The sequence below is a fragment of the Esox lucius genome, chromosome 7 (assembly GCF_011004845.1).
Source record: "Esox lucius isolate fEsoLuc1 chromosome 7, fEsoLuc1.pri, whole genome shotgun sequence".
NCBI lineage: Eukaryota > Metazoa > Chordata > Actinopteri > Esociformes > Esocidae > Esox > Esox lucius.
This window is the reverse complement of record NC_047575.1, coordinates 424,313-448,024: the sequence shown is the minus strand read 5'-3', so window position 1 is coordinate 448,024 and position 23,712 is coordinate 424,313. Positions and strand designations below refer to the sequence as shown.

Genomic DNA, 23,712 nt, shown 5'->3' with positions numbered 1-23,712 from the left:
GGTGGAGGGGTTTGAGTACCCGAGTGACCCTAGGAGCTATGTTGTCTGGGGCTATATGCCCCTGGTAGGGTCTCCCAAGGCAAACAGGTCCTAGGCGACGGGTCAGACTAAGAGCGGTTCAAAACACCCCTTAATGATGAAAAATGATTTGAGTTCCGTGACGTCGCCCGGTATGGCGCAGACGGGGCCCCACCCTGGAGCCTGGCCCGGGGTTGGGGCTCGCACGCAAGCGCCTGGTGGCCGGGCCTTTCCCCATGGGGCCCGGCCGGGCATAGCCCGAAGGAGCGACGTGGGGCCGCCTTCCCGTGGGCTCACCACCCACAGGAGGGACCATAAGGGGTCGGTGCTTAGAGGATCGGGCGGCAGTCGAAGGCAGGGGCCTAGGCAACCCGATCCCTGGACACGGAAACTAGCTCTAGGGATGTGGAACGTCACCTCGCTGGCTTATAGCTCCCCAGCTCTGCCGCCATGTGTTGGAGTTTACCCCGGTGAATGAGAGGGTCGTTTCCCTGCGCCTTCGGGTCGGGGATAGGTCTCTCACTGTTGTTTGTGCCTACGGGCCGAACGGCAGTGCAGATTACCCGACCTTCTTGGAGTCTCTGGGAGGGGTGCTGGAAAGTGCTCCAACTGGGGACTCTATCGTTCTACTGGGGGACTTCAACGCCCACGTGGGCAACGACAGTGACACCTGGAGGGGTGTGATTGGGAGGAACGGCCCCCCTGATCTGAACCCGAGAGGTGTTCAGTTATTGGACTTCTGTGCTAGTCACAGTTTGTCCATAACGAACACCATGTTCAAGCATAAGGGTGTCCATCAGTGCACATGGCACCAGGACACCCTAGGCCGCAGGTCGATGATCGACTTTGTTGTCGTTTCATCTGACCTGTGGCCGTATGTCTTGGACACTCGGGTGAAGAGAGGGGCGGAGCTGTCAACTGATCACCACCTGGTGGTGAGTTGGATCCGATGGCGGGGGAGGAAGCTGGACAGACTCGGCAGGCCCAAGCGTACTGTAAGGGTCTGCTGGGAACGTCTGGCCGAGTCTCCTGTCAGAGAGATCTTTAACTCCCACCTCCGGCAGAGCTTCGACTGGATCCCGAGGAGGCTGGAGATATTGAGTCCGAGTGGACCATGTTCTCCACCGCCATTGTCGAAGCGGCCGTTCGGAGCTGTGGCCGTAAGGTATCCGGTGCCTGTCGAGGCGGCAATCCCCGAACCCGGTGGTGGACATCGGAAATAAGGGATGCCGTCAAGCTGAAGAAGGAGTCCTATCAGGCCTGGTTGGCTTGTAGGACTCCTGAGGCAGCTGACGGGTACCGACAGGCCAGCGGACTGCAGCCCGGGTGGTTGTGGAGGCAAAAACTCGGGCCTGGGAGGAGTTCGGTGAGGCCATGGAGAAGGACTATCGGCTGGCCTCGAAGAGATTCTGGCAAACCGTCCGGCGCCTCAGGAGAGAGAAACAGTGCCCTACCAACGCTGTTTACAGTAGAGGTGGGCAGCTGTTGACCTCAAATGGGGATGTCGTCGGGCGGTGGAAGGAGTACTTCGAGGATCTCCTCAACCCCGCCATCACGTCTTCCATTGAGGAAGCAGAGGATGAGGGCTCAGAGGTGGACTCGTCCATCACCCGGGCTGAAGTCACTGAGGTGGTCAAGAAACTCCACGGTGGCAAGGCACCGGGGGTGGATGAGATCCGCCCTGAGTACCTCAAGTCTCTGGATGTTGTGGGGCTGTCTTGGTTGACACGCCTGTGCAACATCGCATGGCGGTCGGGGACAGATGGCAGACCGGGGTGGTGGTCCCTCTTTTTAAGAAGGGGGACCGGAGGGTGTGTTCCAACTATAGGGGGATCCCACTTCTCAGCCTCCCCGGGAAAGTCTATGCCAGGGTTCTGGAGAGGAGAATACGGCCGATAGTAGAACCTCGGATTCAGGAGGAACAGTGTGGTTTTTGTCCGGGCCGAGGAACACTGCACCAGCTCTATACCCTCTACAGGGTGTTGGAGGGTTCATGGGAGTTTGCCCAACCAAACCACATGTGTTTTGTGGATTTGGAGAAGGCATTCGACTGTGTCCCTCGTGGCATCCTGTGGAGAGTGCTTCGGGAATATGGGGTCCTGGGTACAACCGAAGCAGGAGCTTGGTCCGCATTGCCGGCAGTAAGTCAGACTTGTTCCCAGTGCATGTTGGACTCCGGCAGGGCTGCCCTTTGTCACCGGTTCTGTTCATAATTTTTATGGACAGAATTTCTAGGCGCAGCCAGGGGCCGGAGGGTGTCAGGTTTGGGGACCACACGATTTCGTCTCTGCTCTTTGCGGATGATGTTGTCGTGTTGGCCCCTTCAAACCAGGACCTTCAGCATGCACTGGGATGGTTTGCAGCCGAGTGTGAAGCGGTGGGGATGAGAATCAGTACCTCCAAATCCGAGGCCATGGTCCTCAGTCGGAAAAGGGTGGCTTGCCCACTTCAGGTTGGTGGAGAGTGCCTGCCTGAAGTGGAGGAGTTTAAGTATCTAGGGGTCTTGTTCACGAGTGAGGGAAGGATGGAACGGGAGATTGACAGACGGATCGGTGCAGCTTCTGCAGTAATGCGGTCAATGTATCGGTCTGTCGTGGTGAAGAAAGAGCTGAGCCGCAAGGCGAAACTCTCGATTTACCGGTCAATCTACGTTCCTACTCTCACCTATGGTCATGAGCTTTGGGTCATGACCGAAAGGACAAGATCCCGGATACAGGCGGCCGAAATGAGCTTTCTCCGCAGGGTGGCTGGGCATTCCCTTAGAGATAGGGTGAGAAGCTCGGTCACCCGGGGAGGAGCTCAGAGTAGAGCCGCTGCTCCTCCACATCGAGAGGGGGTCAGCTGAGGGTGGCTTGGGCATCTGTTTCGGATGCCTCCGGAACGCCTTTCCCTGGGAAGGTGTTCTGGTCCCGTCCCACCGGGAGGAGACCCCGGGAAGACCTAGGACACGCTGGAGGGCACTATGTCTCCCGGCTTGCCTGGGAAACGCCTCGGTGTCCCCCCGGAAGAGCTGGAGGAAAGTGTCTGGGAGAGAGCATCCCTGCTTAGACTGCTGCCCCCGCGACCCCCGGCCCCTGGATAAGCGGAAGATGATGGATGGATGGATGGACATTTAAATGGTAAATTCATAAGCACAAATAAGAATGACAATTATATACTTTAAAAATTGCTTTTTAATCACCTGTCTATTTATTAAGTAGTTCTGGAGTATTATCGTTTGTTCATATAAGTACACATAACACCTACATTGTTCCTATATAACTACCAATTCTTACAATGTACTTACACGCTTGTTACTACGTGTTTATGGGCTGTAATTCAAAGGGTTACTGAGCATTGTCCTGCTGGAAAAAACAAATTCTCATAGTTGGGGAAAATTGTCAGAGCAGAAGGAAGCAGGTGTTCTTCCAGGATAGCATTGTACTTGGCTTGAAGCATGCATCCTTCACAAAGATAAAATCTGCCTGATTCCAGCCTTGCTGAAGCATCCCCAGATCATCACCAATCCTCCACCAAAGTTCACAGTGGGTGCGAGACACTGTGGCTTGTAGGCCTCTCCAGGTCTCTGTTTAACCATTAGATGACCAGGTGTTGGGTAAAGCTGAAAAGTTGACTAGTTATTTACTCCATTCCTTTCTTATGGTCTTTTACAAACTTCAGCCTGGCTCTTCTATGCTTTATCATTGATGAAGGGCCTTTTTTTCTAGCTTTACACGACTTCAGTCCTGCCCCTTGGAGCCTGTTTCGAAACCGTCCTCACCATGCACTGCTGTTTGCCATGTTTTTTGTAGGTCACTTGATGTCAATAGGTTGTTGAGAGACATTGGAATGAGTTGCATGGTCATCTCGGTCAGTGGACAGTCGTTTTTCGCCCTCTGCCAGTCTGTAGCTCTGTTGTCCCCATATGTGTGTTGCTTGACTTGGTTTTTTGTTAACCGCTGTCTTTAAATATTTAAGGATGGAAGCAACCTGATGCTCACTGTACTCCCTCTGCTAGTAAAGCCAGAACTGAACCACTTCTTTTGCTCACTCAAAGCACTTTTTTTAAAAGTTTTTGTAATGCGAAAATCGTTTTTTATTCAAATACCTTTGAGGTACTACTTGCAAAGTTTTTGCCATCCAGCTGGTCCTATTTCAAAAGGATAGTGTTTTTTTATACTTTTCCTCGTTAAATTAGATTTGGTTCAGGTACCTTATCAGTACCTCATTAATTAAATGAGGTGTGTGGAATTTAAACAGATGCTGGAATTTGAATGGCTGCCATATGTAGAGATGCTGATTTAAGAAAAATTAGGAGTGGTCTCTTAATTTTTTCCAGAGCTGTATGTCTCGATGAGTTACTAGGCAGCGTTATGTCACTGTACATGACTCAGTCCAGCAAATCCTAGAGTTTTTATCCTGTTTGTAGGTCAAGGACTTGCTCCGATGCCATCCAACTGTTGAATTTCTCAGGCAAACCAAGCCATTTTCACAAGAACTTCCTATTTTCTTTCTTCAGTACCTATCTCATACGGAACTGCTTCCACTTTTAAAAGTTTTATCCTTAGCCGCGATTATTTCAAGATGTTCATAAAAGGTCCCCGACGATCACATGACCATCACAATGTTTTATTCTATACACAGGAGGTGCCCTAGTAATGCATTCCGTTATTGTAAAATATTCATCTGTGTAACCTTTTTCATAATCCTTGGTAAACACCCCCTCTCAACTTTTGAGAGTCTCACAGTATCTCCAACTTAGAACTTATAACTTTGATTTCATTGTTGTACCATACAGGTTATGAGAAACTTGTCTAACATTTTTTATCACAAACTTCAACAGACTTCATCTTAATAGACCGATGCTAGCTATGGTTGTAACTACCAACCAAATCTTGAATCACATCAACATAATGATGTGTCTTGGCAGTAGGGTTAGGTATCAGAAACTGGTTCCAAGCTGGAGTCGGTTAGAAATTTCAAAGAACTGTGTATTCGATAAGACACGATTAAACACGGTGTGAACCTAAAAGAATACTCCACGTTCAATGTGTTGCGGTGTACCAGACATAATAGCGCCCTAAATACAGCTAACTTTAGCAGCGTCTTGTGTTTAGGTAAAAAAGAACATAGTGGGCTGACATTTGCCTTTAATATTGAAGGTAAACGAATGATACTCCAAATTATTCTAATATATACTTTTCTTAGATACGAGTTTCGATAGTATCCCTCCACCTCCAGGTAATCCCTAGAGACCCTGCTTTAGTTCAGAAACTTCTTTTACTTTGGCCATGAAGGAGAAGATGAGCAATGAGAAGGAGGATGAATGTCACCTGAGTGGTATTTTTCTTCAAAAAAATTGACTTTGCGTTGCAGACAAGTTTTTTGACATTAATGTTGCTTTTGTAATAACTGTTTTGTTATATTTTTCTATTATTATTTAACTAGTTTTGGTTTGTAAATGTTTTATTTATCATTCCTTATGTCATATTTGTTTTATATGAAGGGAAAATAAACCGTGACAGTAGGCCTAAATTGCAAAGAATAAAGGTATATTTTGTGTATTGTAATATTAATTTTTTCTTTCTCTTTCCGAAACAAATTGTAATCGTAACCAAGATTCGATAAGAACCAGATTCGATAAGCAGACCCCTAGTTGCAGCCATGAGATAACACACATTCGTGATTTAATGTTTTATAATCTCTCCAGCTATGCTCGCTTTGACTTCATTTCTGTAGCAAATGTTATGTTGTACTCATTAACATGTCAAAATGTGAATTAAAACTCCCTTTCACTTGTCTGTTTTGACTTTTTTGGGGTTCTTCCTTCTTTTAAATCCTTGCTTTACCTCAAATAGCACTTTTATTCCTAAGCACACAAACCTAGGTGTATTTACTTAACCACATCTATACATTTTTAAAATATATTTAATGTTACGTTTTCTGCACTATAAGCACTCATGTCGACCAAATCAGTTGAATTGTGAATTATATTGTGAACAATAACTCTATTTCATTTTGTGTAGCGTGCATGTATTCCAGGGCAATAGTCATTTGCCACCCCATTTTTGAGGATCTCGCAGTTTTCTCCAAGTATGCTCTTTTTCAAACCCTCTCTACCCATATAAATATGCATAAGCACCAAGGTTTGACGGTGGTAGTAAATCCCTTTCATAACCTGTCAGACATCATAGAGTATTGGGTCAGTAATGAGAAGTAATACATGTTAACAGCATTTTCTTCAAGTTTTTGGAATTACACAATTTCAAAAGAGACACATCTCAGATTTTCTGTTAAAACAGGCTCTTGGTTTTACCGCACCAAGACTCTACTGCGTTGCATACAGCTCCCTTATTAAATGTGTCCATGTATTATCTCAATCCCACTCAGTCTCTGTGTGATGTACGGCTCTGACTTGAGCTTGTGCAGAAAGTTCTTAGCTGCCACGTGAACATCGGTCAGCGGTGCTTGAAAACCAGATGCATTCAAAGCCTTGACCACCACGTGTCATGGTGTTAAAACCACAATGTCATCATAATGGGTCAAAAAATAATAATGAGACAAGTTGAGACAAGAACATCTTCTCTGGCTTGGGTGGTCCACCTTCAAAATCCGCTCCATGCTTTGTGGAGAATGGCCGCAACAATGTGTTCCAGGATCATGCCCAATGTTGTGTTGATGGTGCAACAAAACTTGTGGTGCAAGGCGTTGGTCCATTTTGTGATAACTCTTGTCAGCATTTGAACGGTATGATAGATTAAGAGGTCCTAGCTGAGTGCCCAGCCAGTTAAGCCAATGGTAGTTTCTTGGTGGGCATAACGGGTGAGTCGAGCTGTCAGGGTCCGTGGTACCATAGCAGGGTTCAGGGTTACTAAAATAATCGATAGCTGCAGCCCTATCTAACACACCGGAAACTATTTGTCAGGAAATAGTTCCAATCTCACAGAGTCATACTGCTGCATTCCTTCGATGACTTTAAACAACACATCTACCATATTATGTGTGCCCTGTTTTTGCCCCAAATAAAACCCTTTTCGAAAGGTGCTCCATAAACTAGCACTAAAGGTCATTTGATCAGTCAAACCCTGTTTAAACACCTCGCCTTCTGACAATTCATAAAATGCGACTTCTGGTATCTCAGGGTTTAAAATGTATCCACCAGTTCTGCCGTCTTCCAACTTCCACTCCTGTGCCAACATATTCTGGTGTAGTTGATGAATCTGAGCTAAACGCCGCATTGGTTTCTTCAGGGGTGGCATCTTCATCGTGTCATCGCCATCCAAACTGTATTCTCTTGCCGACTTGCTATACAGCTGTTAACCTTCACCTGTGTTTCAAACCCAATGTTGATCACGGTTGAATCCGCCGTATTTTGTAATGTACATGTAGGTTTACTCAGGCTAGTCTGAATGACCAAGACCTTGGGTCTATGTGGTTTAAATACACTGACCACACCATGGTGTTGTTATAGAACATCTGTTGTACACACTTAGAACTTGTCATAACATTGATTGCCTGTGGGATTAAACATTCTATAACCCTGGCGCCATTTTGTTAAACAGCAAACATCACACTACATATCGTAACATCTTATGCCTTGGGAAATTAACATTCCTGAACGCTGGTGCCCTATTGTTAAACATCTGACCTATCGTAACATCTAATGTCTGGTGAATTTAACATCCCCAGAACCCTGAAACCCTATTGTTAAACAACAAAGCCACCATAAATTACATACCACACAACAAGAATTGCCACCATAAATAACATGTCACACAGGAAGTACCACCCCGGAACATACCTTACACCGGAAGTACCACCCTGGAACATACGTCACACAAGAAGTCTCATCCCTGCATACATCACACAGTAGGTCCCACCTACCAAACCTCCTGCCTATTTTCAATCAATCATCCAAAAGAGACAGGAGCCGCCCTATATTAACTACTCCCCAAGACTATTTACCTATGCTTACCCTACTGACCAACCTCTGTACTGTCTATGTCAAGGTGCATTACACCAGCAGCACTTTCATAGCCACCCACTCCATTGGCTCCAGTGCAAGACTCTATACCTGAATTTGGCCTATACAAATTGCCTTATGGGAAAATAGATGTTATAGCCAGCAAAACTTTCTTAGTCTACCACTCCATTGGCTCCAGTTCAATACACTGTAAGCCAAATACGGCTATGCAAATTGCCTTATAACAATAAAACTAGACGTTGTAAGGTGGAACATGGCTTTTGAGAATTACTCACTAGGGTATAAAGAATCCATATAAAGTGACAATTCATGGGGGAAAATAGGGGGTATAGCCAAAAGCACTTTATTAGCCAACCACTCCATTGGCTCCAGTTGAAGGCTCTATACCTGAATTTGGCCTATGCAAATTGTCTTATAAGAAAAAAACTAAACTAGTTGTGAGGTGGAACATAGCTTTCGAGAATTTCCCTCAATTCATACTTAGTGACAAAGTGTCTCACCATATCTGACCATTACAGCTTATAACTGGTGACCAATTTCACTATCCTTGCCATATAGGAGGACCCTGTCCCATTATTTCTTGCAACTAAATTCATGAATGTTTTATAAATATCCTATATAATACTTGGTACATTTTGAGTAAGTCATTTGGTACTATTTACCAAAATGTAATATCTTTTTTACATTCATAAATACATTTATATATAACAATTTATAAAATATAATGATATATATGCAACTAAATGTAATGTACTAGTGTTCATTTAATAAACATAAATTGTGACAAAACAATGTAATATTTATTTTTTCAATGGCAGTTGACAAGATGATAACTAAATAGATTTAAAAAAAGACAAGACCTAAACACAAACTTTTTTCATTTTGGTTGACAAAAAAGGGACGTCATGAAATTATCGTGACGCAAGTTTTGTATAACTACCATAATTGAATAGAAGGATTTTGGAGAGATAGCTTCTTAGTGTGACACCTATCATTATGGAATTAAGAAGTAAACCAAGTGCGTAATTAAAAAAGTACGTAGCCCCACAACAAGATGAATAATGTTGCTAGCTAACTACAATATGTTGTGAGAGACTGTGTGACAATAACTAGACTAAATGATTATTAAAATGACTAAAATGTCACTAAAACTTTCAGATATTTTAATCAAAATGACTAAGACTAGATTAAATAAAAAAAGGGTGCCAAAATTAACAGTGAAATATACAAAACAAATGTTAGTGAAACATTTATAAAACGTGACATAAATTTGCAAATATTTCCCTAATTATTCTTTTCAATTTTTATCTCCCTATTCAAGTTATTTATTTTATTAATATTTTATTTCTGTATTTTCTTGTCCTTAAGCTAATGAGGGCATGGGAATTTAGCAGTCAGATGTGCCCGGACCAGCAGATAAAATCAGACTGTGAGTGCTATTTTAGATCCTTGGTGCATCCCTATGTTGTGCATGAACTGGATATTGCCCAATGACTACAGTGCCTTGCAAAGTATCTCCCTTGGCGTTTTCCCCATTTTGTTGCATTACAACCTATTATTGAAATAGATTTTTATTTGGATTTCATGTAATGGGCATACACAAAATAGTCCAAATTGGTGAAATGAAATAAAAAAAATTACTTCTCACATAACTAGTTAAATAAAGTCCACCTGTGTGCAATTGAAGTGTCACATGATCTGTCACATGATCTCAGTATACAGCTCCGGAACAAATTAAGAGACCACTGCATTTTCTTTCCTTTCAAAAAAGTTGAAAAGGAACGGTTTTGAGTGAGAAACCGAAGTGTTCAATTTGCAGTGGTCTCTTACCTCACCTACCTGTCTACCTACCAAACTTTTTCGAATTTACTCTATTTAAACGAATTGGTCAAATTCTATTTTAAGAGTTTTACCAACGCAGTATTTTTTATCTGTTGACCTCTTACCCAATTTTACTACACCGAGACTCTTTTTGGACATAATTAACGGAACTACTCACCCCTGAACACCCGAGGCTAAGTATCATTAAAATGCCTTATCACTGTAATTGTTGTAGCAACACACGGAGAACTATCGTCTTCAGTAAAGATAGCAGAGTTAGAGGCTCGGCTTCTGACGCAAATGTCAGACAAGGATTATGCTAGTGTAGAAATAGAAAAACTGCGTCAGTGCCACCAGGGAAGAAACGATAGTCTTGTTAGCCCCCCGGCACAGCTCTGCAGCCGGGCAAGAACTTACTCTTGGTCACTGGGAAGAAATGCCGTCGACCAGTTAAACCTGAATCGTTGCTAAATCCAACTGAGACTTTCAACAGATTTTCCCCACTGGAGTCGGAGTCAAGGCCTGAGCCGTCTTCGGAGGGGAATGATCGGCAGGCATGTTCTACCAGTGGCCTTGAAAAACTAAAATCTTTAGTCATCGGCGATTCCATTACACGCAGTATTAGACTAAAGAATCAGCCGGCGATCGTACACGAAGTCTAAAACTGGCAAGTATAGAGAGTACAGAGATATTGTTATTCACTTTGACACTAACAACGTTAGGATGAAACAGTCAGAGGTTACAAAGCAGAACATAGCATCAGCGTGTAAACTAGCTAGAAAGATGTGTCGTCATCGAGTAATTGTCTCTGGCCCCCTCCCAGCTAGGGGTGGTGACGAGCTCTACAGCAGACTTGCGCAACTCAATCGCTGGCTGAAAACGTTGTTCTGCCCATCACAGGAGGTAGAGTTTGTAGATAACTGGCTTTCTTTTTGGGACTCTTGCTAATATATATGACATTAAATATAAATTTACTCTCAAACATATCACTGAGTTTCATTCTTTTGAAGTTTTACTCATGAAAGTTAACCAGGCCGATAAATCGTTTTACATAGCTACTATTTATAGGCCCCCCGGGCCATAAACAATGTCCCTCAATGAGTTTCCAGAATTCTTGTCTAACCTTGTAGTCATGGCAGATAGTATTAAAATTTTTGGCGATTTCAAATATTCATATGGAAAAGACCAATGATCCTCTTCAAAAAGCCTTTGAAGCCATAAATGACTCAATGGGTTTTATCCAACATGTCTCAGGTCCAACACATTGCCACAATCACACCTTAGATTTAGTCCTATCACGAGAAATAGATATTGTAGATCTAATAATTTCCCCCCAAAATCCTGGATTATCAGATCACTGTCTTATTACATTTACCGTTAAACAAGAATCCACTTGCACCGCAAACAATGAGTTTCAAAAGCCATACTATAAATTCTCGGACTACAAATAAATTCCTTACAAGTTCGCTCATTAACAACAGAGTAAATAAATCTGTAAACGATCAAATCGAGGATCTAAACTCAACACTGCGAAATACATAAGACACCCTTAGTTGCACCACTAAAACAAAAGAAATACGCAACAAGAAACTTGCTCGCTTTGTATACAGACAATACTAGAGCCACTTAAGCAAGCCTCCCCCAGAAAATTGGAGCAAAAGTGGCGCTCCACCAAGTTAGAAGTATTTAGACTAGCCTGGATAGACAGTACACTACAATGCTCGATCAGCTTATTTCTCCAAACTGATTGAGGTGAACAAAAACAATCCAAAATGTATCTTTGATACAGTTGCAAAGTTAACAAAAAAGCAAAGCTTAGCAAGTGAAGTGGGTCTTCACTTTAGTTGTAATGAATACACAAACTACTTTGATGAAGAGATCATCACCATTAGAAAACAAATAACTGACTCCTCCTTAAATAGTTATGGTCCTCAAAAACTCAGTTGTCCTAAAAATGTCCTGAACCTCCCTGACCAGGTGTCAATGGGGACACTTGAATTTTTTGATACCGTATCGCTCGACACATTTACTAAATTTGTAATGAGTTCTAAACCCACAAACTCTCAGTTAGACCCAATTCCAACAAAATTACTTAAGGAGCTGTTTCCTGTGCTAGGTCAGCCAATGCTGAACATAATAAATTGCTCCCTTTCCTCCGGATGTGTACCAAACTCACAAAAAATTGCCGAAATTAAGCCTCTTCTCAAAAAATATAATCTGGATCCCAACAAACAATTATAGGCCAATATCGAACCTCCCGTTCCTCTCAAAAATCTTAGAAAAATGTGTTTCCCAATAACTGAATGCCTTCCTGAAGACAAATAACATTTATGAAATGCTCCAGTCCGGTATCAGATCCCATCATGGTACTGAGACTGCACTCGTGAACGTAACAAATGACCTTCTAATGGCCTCAGACAAAGGTTCCGCATCCGTCCTGTTGCTTCTTGATCTTAGTGCTGCTTTTGACACTATTGATCACTCGCTTCTCTTAGAGAGACTGGAAACCCATATTGGGCTACGTGGACATGTTCTAGCCTGGTTTAAATCTTATTTATCTGAAAGATATCAGTTTGTTAGTGTGGATGACATATCCTCTGAAAATTCAAAGGTATGCTTTGGTGTTCCTCAAGGCTCGGTTCTGGGCCCATTATTGTTCTCACTATATATGCTCCCTCTGGGCGATGTAATCCGAAATCACAATGTAAACATTCACTGTTATGCTGATGACACACAGTTACATATTTCAATGAAGCATGGAGAAGCCCCTAAATTAGCTACTTTGGAAGCATGCATTTCAGATATTAGGAAGATAATTTCTTGCTCTTCAAAGGAAAACAGAAATGCTCGTTTTAGGACATAAGAAACAAAGAGCGTTGTTAGCAGATCACTGTGAACCTCGACGGCTGCATGGTCGTATCCCAAAAAACTCTAAAAAACCTTGGCGTTACCCTTGACCCTGACCTCTCCTTTGAAGAACATATAAGAGTTGCTTATTTTCATCTTCAAAACAGTGCAAAAATTAGAAACTTTCTATCAAAAACTGATGCAGAAAAATGTATCCATGCTTTCGTTACTTCTAGACTAGATAACTGCAATGCTCTTCTCTCTGGTTATCCAGACAAATTAATAAATAAACTTCAATTAGTGCTGCACACGGCTGTTAGAATCCTAACTACAACAAAAAAAATTTAACACATTACTCCTGTCCTAGCATCCTTACACTGGCTGCCTGTTAGGTTTAGGGCTGATTTTAAGGTTTTACTCTTAACCTATAAATCAATACATGGACTTGCTCCTACTTACCTTGCTGAAATGATCCAGCCATACATACCTACACGTAACCTACGATCGCAAGATGCAGGCCTTTTAATTGTACCTAGAATTTCTGAACAAAAAGGTGGCGGCAGGGCCTTTTCTCAAAGAGCGCCACTACTGTGGAATGATCTGCCGATTAAGGTTAGAAATGCAAACTCAGTGCAAACTTTCAAGTATCTACTAAAAACTCATCTCTACAGCACGGTTTATAATTAGGTGTAGCCTGGCCCGGGGGCGTGAAGGTGACCAGTAGGCTTGGTACTGTCCACCCTTGCTGTCTTGCCAGGTGGGCTCTCGTCGCCACTGGGATGCCCTACCTCCAATGCCTTTCGGGGGAAGAGTCACTGGCTTGTTGTTGACTCTCTGTTGCACACTTGTGCAATTGGGCTGTACGCTGCTGGCAATACTCTGCCCTCATTCAGGGGGGTTGCGGTTGGTGGGTGTCCTTTTGGTTGATGCCTGGCAATGCGGGTGGGCCTGTCCGGGGCTTCCCCCGGGTCTGGGTAGGGCCACAGTGTTGCCGGACCCCCCGTCTCAGTTCCAAGGTGTTACGCTGCTATATTATTGTGCTGGGGGATATGAGGAATGCACTTTCTAAACTTTTCTCAGTCTCCTCCAGTTTTAAATTTTAGGAGGAGATGAGGTCCTGGTCCACACCTGCGGATTACCTGGTTTGGGGGCCCCGTTGCTGTCCCTGTCCTTGTCCACCTAGTCATACTTTTGACCTATTCTAAAATCAAATAGACTCTGTATTTAGCCCAGAGAAATGTATTTATTATTCCAATTGGACTCTTAATATCTCACCCGGCACAGCCAGAAGAGGACTGGTCACCCCTCTGAGCCTGGGTCCTCTCTAGGTTTCTTCCTAAAATTCGACCTTCTTAGGGAGTTTTTCCTAGCCACTGAAATTCAACACTACTGTTGTTTGCTCCTTGGGGTTTAAGGCCGGGTGTCTCTGTAAAGCACTTTGTGACAACTGCTGTTGTAAAAAGGGCTTTATAAATAAATTTGATTGATTGATGGTCTCTCATCTTCATCCGCTTATCCGTATCAGGTCGCAGGGGCAGCAGCTCCAGCAGGGGACCTCAAACTTCCCTTTCCCGAGCCACATTTGCCAGGTCTGACTGGGGGATCCCGAGGCGTTACCAGGCCAGTGTCGAAATATAAACTCTCCACCTAGTCCTGGGCCTACCCCGAGGTCTCCTCCCAGCTGGACGTGCCTGGAACACCTCCCTAGGGAGACGTCCTGGGGGCATCCTTACCAGATGCCCGAACCACCTCAACTGGCTCCTTTCGACGCAAGATGATTGATGGCCTCTTAATTTTAACCCCTTCGGTTCCTCACTTAAAAACGTTCCTTTTCGTCTTTTTTGCAAAGGAAAGAAAAAGGTGCAGTGGTCTCTTAATGTGTTCCGTAGCTATATGTATACTTGCTCTGAAAGGCCCCAGAGTCTGCAAGGGGCACCAACAACCAAGCTGCATCATGAAGATCAAGAAGCTCTCAAACAGGCCAGGGACATTGTTGTGGAGAAGTACCGATCAGGATTGAATTAAAAAACAAAATCAAACTTTGAACATCCTACGGATCACCATTGAGTCCATTATTAAAAAGTTGAAAGAATATGGCACAACAACAAACCTGCCAAGAGAGATGCCCACCAAAATTCACAGACCAGGCAAGTAGGGAGTTAATCTGAGAGGCAACAAAAAGACCCAAGATAACCCTGAAGGAGCTGGAGAGCTCTACAACGGAGACTGGAGTATCTGTCCATAGGATCACTTTAAGCCGTACACTCCACAGAGCTGGGCTTTACAGAAGAAAAAATACATTGCACCTAGGTCTGGTTCAATAAATATTTCAATACAATTTTGTCATTCCATATCGCAGAAATGTTCTCCGCAGAACATTATTAAATAAATGTAGGTATTGGAAAAAAATATTGTCCCAGAAGTCTGTTTTTATTGTAGCTGAGGGGGTTGTGATTGCCAGGACATACAATACTTAATGACAGCTGTTACAGAAATTAATATAAGACCCAAAATGTCCAAGTAGTAAAATCTGGCCAAAAATTGCTCTGCCCTCTTGGGAGCCTGGAGGGTTAAAAAAAGTGTTAGAATTATTTTTTTTATTCGTATTTACACTTTGCATACTAGTTTGTTATTAAGTCACATGTAAGTTCACATCTCCAAGAAGGCATTTCTGCAAAAAGACAAAATGTCCCAGAACATGTTTTTCTTTTTAAAAACGGCTCTCCTGAAAAGTAGTGACACGCGACATACGCCCCCGTTCACAAATTCTGTCACATTTAGCGCCATCTGTCATTTCTTCAATTCTAACCAGCTTCCCAGTCCCATGCTTCACTGAGGATATGGTGTTCTTGGGGTGATTAGAGGTGTTGGGTTTACACCAGGCATAGCATTTTCATTCCCACAATGGTGAACAAGCTTCATTTTAGTCTCATTTGTTTGGTCTCTATTTGTTTGGGGAGTCTCCCACATGCCTTTTGACGAACACCAAATGTGTTTGACTTTTTCTTTAATTAGCGGAAAATACAGGACTTTTGTACAATAGGGCTGGTTGAGATAATGAAGGGGCTGGACATGCTGACATACTGAGTTCTGATTGGTCTGCCAAGTCACTGGCTTCTGAAATAACACCCGTACTTGTTTAATAGTATTACAATCACAGGTTTTTCAAAAAGTGAACCACATCACTGCCCTGAATTTAGCTGGTGTTATCAACATATCGTGAGCCTAGAATTATAAGGTTCCATCTGCGTTCAATATAACTCAGATATACTGAGCATCAAAGATTTCATATCCATGTTAGCATATGTTTTACATAGTGTATTTTTTTTTATATAGCTCAACAAGGCCATCACCCTAGTTGTTCTTAGGGTAATTACCTTTTGCAAAATGATGGTTGGTGGGACAGAGTCTGACCTCAAATTTACATTTGAGCCCCTGATGTCCATGTCAACCATGGCACTTAGTGTACTGTATGGACACTGACTAAACATTGTGGGCCACTTCAGCAAAAGGTATTTTGCTTGTATTGATCATTTCTGTAACAAGACTAAAAGTCTTGGAAGTCTGTGTCTTTCATTTGAATTACAGAAAAAGATTCCTGTTTCTCCTGCCACTGAAGCTAGGATTTTAGGATTCTGTATTGTTAGATAGGATTTTGTATTGTTAGTATTCTGTTATTGTGATATATAGTTTTTTTCTGTAAATACACAAAATATTATTTTTTATAAGGTACTGCCTGACAATACCCACCCATTTCTCTCTGTGTCTCTACTTACACTTTTTTACCACGATTTGTGTCTCTTTTACTCGCTCTTTACTAGTCTCATAGTCGTTATCTCTCTTGCTGTATGTGTCCATGCTTCATGATCATAATCTGAACCTTCTCTGTTATCTATTTTATAGTCACAATTTCTAGAAAATAGTTGGCTACTATAGCAAGTCTAAGAGCTTTTTGTAGCTGGCCCTGTTATTGATACATGGCCATAACGACTGCACTGCTGTATACACAAAAGCTCTAAAAAGTATCTAGATTTGTTAGCTAGTTAACTAGTTAGCTAGCTAGTGTGCTGACGATATAATTAGTTAGTTACATGCTAGATGGATAGCTAAAACGATTAAACGTTTACTTAGCTAGCTATCATTAACTTGACACTTTGCACCTTGTTGTGGAGCTAGTTGGCTAGCTATATTCACCGTAGCTAACCGGAGTGTGTACATTTGCTAGCGAGTTAGGACCAAGTAGCTAACGGAGGTTAGCTTGCAAGCTAGTGGGTTAGCTATCTAATTTATCCATCAACTTTACATACTATTAACAAAACGCAATATAGCTAACTAATATGCTTCAACTTGGTATGTCTTTTTAACAAATCATCAATAAAGTAATTCAATGTTAGGTTTCTAATGGTATTGTTAAATTTGCAAACAATCCCAAGTCAACTAGCTAACACACAAACTAGCACAGCTAAACATACATGGCTAAAAGATGGATTTTGATTGGTCCTCCCGTATTCATTGAGGCTTTTGATTGGATCACAGATAGAACCTTATAACTCCAAACTTTTTTATTTTGTGAATTATGGACAAAAAAAAAATTCTCCAAAAAACAACACCACACAGAGGTTGATAAACATCCAATAATTCAGTATGTAAATAACTCAATTTTAACAAAAACGTCAGATGGAACCTTATAATTCTAAGCTCACGAAATCTAGAGTTGTAAGATGCTACTTTCTGAAGTACTGTAACGGTCCCAGCCTGAGGCGACTGTTCCACTTTGTGTTTTCTGTTTATCCTTGGCTTGTCTTGTCCTTGTATGGTCCTTCCTGTTCTTGTTTTAGTTTATCAGTCTATTCCTTTCAAGTGTTTAGCCCCCACCTGTTTCTGTTCTCCTCGTTAGCCTATGTATTTAGTTCAGCCATGTTCTCCCAGTCCTTGTGCGTATCGTGTTTCTGTGTGCCTGACTCCTGAAGAGTATTTTGTTGTGCCCAGCACTCCGTTTTGTTTCTTGGTTTTAGTGTTTAATAAAAGACGCCTCAAATCTCTGCGCCTGCCTCAGTCTCCCTCCTTGAAACGTCAGAAGTACCATGATGCCATGACTCAGAAGATGAATCGACGACAATGAAGAAACCCATTCCCAGACTTTAATACTGTTCAAAACATTCAGGCAAAATTGAGGCATTTCACTGCAGTGCCAATGGTGGAAAGAAAATGTTGGCTCGTCTTGTATAAAACAACTGTCCACGTATTACAGTTACAAGAGAAGGACAACAAAGGCAGTTATGTTAGAGACAATGAAAGATGCATTGATACATAGGCGTTTTGAAATCCTTGAGTGTGAACGGTAGCGAAAAGACACGTTGTAAACAAGGTCAACAGACTAAACACAAACAACAAAGGAATTTGTATGTAATCAGAGGATATTCAGCTGCAAAACATTCTTACGTGTATATGGGTAAGTCGAACATTAGCTAACTAGCTACAGAATTCCTTTTCAAAATTATTTTAAAGTCGTTTGTATTGCTAGTTATCTAGCTATAGCTACTGATGTTAATGTTAGCTAGCTAGGTAACAACATTAACTTACCAGTTAGCTAACATTTCCTGGTTTCTAGCTTGTTTGTTGGGTAGCTAGCTTTTTTTCACCAACGTGTACAAGTCACTTAGTTTGATAATAAGCTACCTGATTGACTGGTCATTCATTCAGCTGTGTGATTATCTATAACCCTATAACGGCTCAGTGGTTGTCCACCTGCACTCAAACTATCTGCACTTACAATGATGATACTATTTTATGAATCCTGCTGCAAATCTACTTTACCTTTTACTGTAGTGTTCATACCTGATATATCAAGTCCATATGAAAAAACTTTAATTTGTTATTTTATTTGGTTTGATATAGTATGTGTTTATTAGAGACCCAGCAGACCAGTTTAGCACAAGGCCAGTGTCCCATTTGAATAATTAAATAGCTGGGTGGGGTTAAGGCCTAAGAGGGTGTGAACTATGCTGATTGGGCGTAAACAAAAACCAGCTCTCTGGTAAGTGTGAATCTTTCAAGCCTCTTTTCTCAGAACTAGGTAGAGCAGATAATCAACTTTTGAGGCAGCATATCTTACCCAAAACTTTATCAAACAGTATTGTATTATATACCATTACAAAGCTCTGAATCTGGACCTTTATAAAGTTTTTAAAAAGCCAAACAAAAATCTTGCAATAGGACCCAGTTCAGAAATTCTGTCACAAATACAGGAAAATTATTTAAGGGAATCTGTATCAGTCTTCCAGAGAATGGGACGGAGGTTCACATTTCAGCAGGACAGGTTGGTAGGCTGCTGTTTGACTTGACTTTTTTGTTAATCTTAGTGCTGAGCTACTGTAGTGTCTAAGAGCTAAATTCATGAAGCACTTGCCAACTACACTATTGGAAGGCAGAGACTTTACACTAATTATGCTTGTACTGTCTTCCGAATGTGTTCCTAGGCATATTTTGACAGCAAGTTGAATGCCTTCACATTAATGATCCATAAACACGATGCCCAATGTCTACAAGGTTTATTAATCTGAAACAGAATGGAACTGAAAATACAAAACAACAATGTCTACATAAGAAACAATGAAATCTATAATAAAATAAAACTATGTATAATTAAAGTGATGGAAAAAGACAAGTCATGCGTAGCGGACCGCATCTGTGAAAAGTAGGTGCCGGAACAAGCTGAGGAAAATCTGAGAGGTGCTGGATTTTGTTCCGGCAGGATCTGGCTCCAATTAACCACTGATTGTATCTATATTGACAATAGCTCAACTACATATCTTTAGGATAGACTCAATTAAGTAACTAGCTCTTATTGTAGCTGTGCCTTCACTACCTAGCCTTTTCCTACGTACGGTCACTGGCAAATAAAATGGACAAAATACGACTGAGAATAATTTTACATAAATGGATTATGGATTGCAGCTTCATGATATTCACGAAAACGTGGCTTAATAACAACATACCCGACAATGTAACTGAGCGGGATGGCTGCGATATCTTCAGAACAGATAGGATTGAAGTGGACTGCGGTGAGACAGGAGGTGGTGGGCTGTGCACTTATGTAAACAAAATATGGTGTACGAACACTAACTTAACCGGGAGTCATTTCTCAACCAATCTGGAATACCTGATGATTAGATGCAGGCCTTTTTACTTGCCTCGGGAGTTTACATCTATTGTCGTTATGCCAGTCTATATACAACTTCACCTCCTCCATCCTGATCCGGAACACTGGCTTTGTGCTGAGCCCTCTCTTGTATTCCCTCTTCACCTACGACTACGTTCCTGTACACAGTTCCAACACCATCTCCAAGTTCACAGGCAATACCACGGTGGTAGGCTGGATTAGTGACAATGACAAGTCAGCCTACAGGAAAGAGGTCATGCGCCTGGCGGCATGGTACACTGACAACAACTTGGCCTTTAACGCAAAGAAAACCAAGGAACTCATTGTGGATTACAGGAAGTCTAAAGGCTGCAGCCACGCCCCAGGCCTCATCGATGGTACTGAGGTGGAGTGTGTGTCCAGTTTCAAATTCCTGGGTGTCCACATCTCCGAAGACCTCTCCTGGACTCTCAACACCTCAGCTCTGGTTCTTGAGGAGGCTGAAGAAAGCCTGCCTGTCCTCCAGGATCCTTGTGAACTTTTACTGCTGCACAATCAAGAGCATTCTGACAAACTGAGCCACAGTGTGGTTTTCCTTCCTACAATCAGGCAGGCGGTACAGGTTTCCTCGGTCACGCACCAGCAACCTCAGGAACAGTTTCTTCCCATCCACTGTAACCCTGCTGAACTCTATGACCCAGAGAACTCTGCGAACTCTGTGACCCATTACTTAACGTACCCCCCCGCCGCCTCTCAGGGACCTTGTTGCACTACTCCCTTGTACTACTCTGACACTGCCTTGCTATGTCTGATAATGGACGTTTTCAATTGTTAAAGGTACGTGTCTACCTCATGAACCTCACAGCTGCCATTCCTGCATTTGAGTTGCACATAAACCTTGTACATTCAGTTTGCCTCTTTGCACATTTAGAACTGCCATTGTGCTTGTATTTTTACAGTTGTTACACACATGTCAACCTTGGAACCTCATTGCTGCTATCTCAGAGTCTCGGGTGCACATGCTACCTTAATACATCACTCTTTAATTTGCTTAGTTTGCACATCTTGAATGCCATTTTGAAATTGACATTTGTACCCGAACAACTACTATCCCACTTGTAACACCTAATACTTGTAAAATTACTGCCCTCCTCTAAGCTTGCGTAATCCTCTTGAGCAGTCTTTCCCAATCCTACTCCTGGGGACCCAAAACGGTGCATGTTTTTGTTTTTGCCCTAGCACTCACACACCGGATTCAAACGTTGCCTTACCAGTTACATACTTGATTGACGTTATCAACCAATCATCAAGTCTTTAATTTCAATCAGGTGTGTGAGTGCCTGGGCAAAAACGAAAACATGCACCCCTTTGGGTCCCGAGGACCAGGATTGGGAAAGACTGCTTGAGGATAAGGATAATATTTTCATTACTGAGTTTTCTGTCTGTGGAGGGTCAGTTTTGTGCATCTTTTCAAATAAAACGTTTTACACTATGATTTATGAAGAATACTTAATAAAAGTGAAAGGTAATTGATTGTAGTGTAAGGGGGTACATGACGGACAATGTTGTTTTATAGCTTGTTTAGGGGGAGGACAGCGCTTCTCTTTTTCTTATAGTCTACTAAAAATTGTATCTTACTCTACTGTAATGGCACTGTATATTGTCTCTTGCACTTTTAATGATTGCTTGTAAAGTTAGAGATCTAGGAAATTAGCCACCACCTCCCTTGTGGTAAAATTACAGCTGTTTTCCAAGCTTTAGGAATCTTTCCTACGACAAAGGTTTGATTAAAGATGTCACTGTACTAGCAATGACAGGAGTGGCACACTTCTGTAAACATTTATTCAGATTGTCAGCGTGTACCTATTAAGACCAAATTTTCTGTGCATTTTTTAAAATTAAAAACCAGCTTATTGTTTTCCACCTTCCCTGAGGGCTGAGAGAATAGACTGGACAGGATTGTCAATTTTTATTTCAAAAAGAAATACAGCAGAGATGAAAAGCTTATTAAAGGCATCACAAATATTTTGTAATAAAGCATATTTGGTTGAAGGGAAGGCTAACTGATGTGTTAAGGTGTCTTAAAGCATGTTTTAAAAGCCATGACTGTCTGTGCAGCCCTCAGGGAGTTCCAGAGGTGAGTTCCAATGTAGGAAAAGGCATACTCTCCCATTTATCATAGCTAATTAGGCTACCTGGCAAGAAATTATATTCTCACAAGAGGACATTTTCTTCTCCATTTCCTACTTCTGCGTTGTATCTGATTATTTATCTCACCCCTCCCAGAAATAATGTTCTCTTTATATAAAAATATTTCTAACCCTCTGTAACGATTCAGAGATGAGAGACAAGGATCCAAGAGCGGAAGTGGCTTTACTGAACATAAAACAAGGATGACAAACAGCTGGATTAGGTTTAGAACAGGAATGGATCAGTGACATCACTTTAGCAAAACAACAAACGACTGAGTAACACTGCCTAAGAACTAACATGAACTGAGAACAGGAAAACAAGAAAGACTAATAGCACACACAGGAGCTGGGGCGATAAGAAGTACAACGAACAACATATGTTTAACAACTCACAACCACTGACAAACAATGGGCTTAAATAAAGAACCTATTCAGAACAAAGACCAACAGGTCCGAAGACTAACAAGACAACAAGAACAGGTGTACCATTGGCGTCGTTAGCCCTGGGCATCTCAAATGGACCGAAAAATAATAATAGCACCTGATGCATTCACCTGTAATTCCGATCGTGCATCATGGCAATGTAGACGCCACTAGCGTGTACATCGAAATGTTCGCATGTACATTCAAAACACTGTACTTTCTGTCGCGGGAAGGGGGGGGGCTAAGCCCCAAATGTATTGTGATCCAAACGACGCTTGTACTAACCTGAAAAGGGAAAGCTTACACAGAGAACAAGTATGACAAGAAAACCACACAAGACAGGACGTTACACCCTCAAAATAATGTTTCTGAATCGACACAGTGTAAATATTGTTTTTATTCCACCTGCTAAGTGATTTATTTCTAGCAAACCATGGACTACCAACTCAATGGAGCAATAATGCAAGTAATGCTCCAGTGTTAAGTTATAAAACTAGGACAAAACGGAAATGTACAAAGCCCCTCTATTATTTAGAAATTAATTAAATTAACAATTGATCTGTTCATTTAGGGGGAATTTTGTTTTGTATGTGTGTGAAGCCTTAATAGGACAACTAAACGTGTCATACACAATCCTTTGTGTGAAATTCCACAAGCTCAAAAATAATGTACTGTCTTATGGGATTCCACACACTTGTCATTGCTGAATTGCTGCACACTCGCTGGAAGGGACCACTGGAGGGTCTAATTAGCCCATAAAACTGTAATCATTTTCACACCTTAAGAAATTGGGACAATTGTGCAAATGGTGGAGTTGCGTGTTAATACCAAATGAAGACCCAAGCGTGAAGTAGCTTTACCATGTGTTTTAACACTGGAGACAGCTTCAGAGCTAAGAAAATGAGAGAGAGAGAAGAGGAAAGGAGGAAAAAGAGAGCAAGAGATAGGAAAAAAGAAAATAATGTAATGACCATACCCCTTCGGTTCCAGTGGGGATGGGGATGGCATGACTTTTGAACTTTCCGGCTAGCTCTGCCACTGATTTCTTAGGTGGTACATCCTCCTGAAAAACAGGAAGTACAATAGCACTCATTCAGTACATCCATGTAAGTACAAATGCATGTGCACAGTCCCCCACACAAACACTGTTGTATGATTTATTAACAAGTCACCTTGCACACAGCATTTTTTGTAGATCAGTTTGTGCATCTCAATATACCTATGATAGATTGTGATTTTGATACTTTTAGGTATCGGGAAAGCTGGTGAAATAAGGATCTCTTTTTAAATATACAAACTCAGTGAAA

At 42.0% G+C, this 23,712-nt stretch overlaps 1 protein-coding gene across 2 annotated transcripts in view; it reads right to left on the bottom strand.

The window, feature by feature from the left end:
• LOC114839477 (capZ-interacting protein-like) overlaps positions 1-23,712 on the bottom strand; it is an 84,622-nt gene that overhangs the window by 25,816 nt on the left and 35,094 nt on the right. For both annotated transcript variants that reach the window (XM_034293099.1, XM_034293100.1), the window contains exon 2: positions 23,382-23,468. In XM_034293099.1, the coding sequence (XP_034148990.1) occupies positions 23,382-23,468 (87 nt within the window). The remainder of the gene's footprint in view (positions 1-23,381; positions 23,469-23,712) is intronic.